Here is a 1,151-nt window from a genome sequence, read left to right as displayed (position 1 = left end):
ATCGGCCACGCCCGAACATTGAAAAGCCGGTGCAGTCGTCAATACCAGCTCAAACAGCCGCTCATCTTACTCAACGCTGCTTGCCACAGCCTTGGCATTGGTCAACTCCTCTACAACGCACCACTCAGCGCGTCTGCTCATTGACACAGGATCCGAGCTCACCTTCGTCTCGGAGAATCTCATCCGGCAGCTCAACATCCCTCGTCAATACTCAGGTATTGTCATCACTGGAATTGCAGGCAAGGAGTGTACTCGGACACGAGGAGTCGTGTCACTCACGTTACGCTCGACACATTCCAACGCAGCTGCCACAATACAAGCTCACGTCCTCCGGACAGTTACATCAATCTTACCATCGTTCAAGGCGGAACCGGAAGAATGGCCACATCTCAGGAACTTGGCATTAGCTGATCCTGATTTTCTCGTCCCACGGCCAGTTGACATCCTCATCGGCGCCGACGCTTACGGGCAAATCATCAAGCCCAATATCATTCGGCATTCTTCACTCATGCCGATAGCGCAACTCTCCATTTTCGGATGGCTCGTTCTTGGACCTGTCAATAGGGAAGCAACACGCACATCAACGCACCATGCTTCTACTCAAGTCAACGAGGATGCTCTCAACGAGTTACTGACAAAATTCTGGGTTCAAGAGGAGGTGCCTACTCACGATGTCAACCAATTCACTCCTGACGAGCAGAGGTGCGAAGAGCACTTCAAGGCTACACACTCTCGTGATTCTTCAGGGAGGTACGTCGTCAGGATTCCGCTCAAATCACCAGTATATCTTCTGGGTGATTCGTACCACGTCGCCCATCAGTGCCTCAAGGGACTACGCAGACGATTCTCAAGGGATGTGAACTATCAACGTCTCTATCAACAATTCATGATGGAGTACGAGACACTCAACCACATGACGAAGGCATCATCCATCTCCAGTCGTCGCTCACACTTCTACCTACCACATCACGGTGTTCTCAAGCCTGACAGTACAACAACGAAACTGCGAGTCGTATTTAATGGCTCCAGCGCATCAACATCGGGCTACTCTGCTAACGACCTCATGTATACTGGAGCGAAATTGCATCTGAATATCTCAGATGTTCTCCTCTGGATACGAAGACATCGACACATTTTCGCTACGGACATCA

The 1,151-nt window shown here is 50.6% G+C and overlaps 1 protein-coding gene across 1 annotated transcript; it reads left to right on the top strand.

Moving 5' to 3' along the window:
• Positions 1-89: 89 nt before the first annotated feature.
• LOC105565069 lies at positions 90-1,065 on the top strand (the record flags this gene model as incomplete). The annotated part of the gene is made up of 1 exon (XM_012017966.1): positions 90-1,065. A coding segment is annotated over one exon (976 nt), but the record flags the coding sequence as incomplete, so codon positions are not given.
• Between the last annotated feature and the right edge of the window lie 86 nt (positions 1,066-1,151).

Source organism: Vollenhovia emeryi, unplaced genomic scaffold, assembly GCF_000949405.1.
Source record: "Vollenhovia emeryi isolate VEMERY1.0 unplaced genomic scaffold, V.emery_V1.0 DF950898.1, whole genome shotgun sequence".
Lineage (NCBI taxonomy): Eukaryota > Metazoa > Arthropoda > Insecta > Hymenoptera > Formicidae > Vollenhovia > Vollenhovia emeryi.
This window is presented reverse-complemented; position numbering and strand designations above follow the sequence as displayed.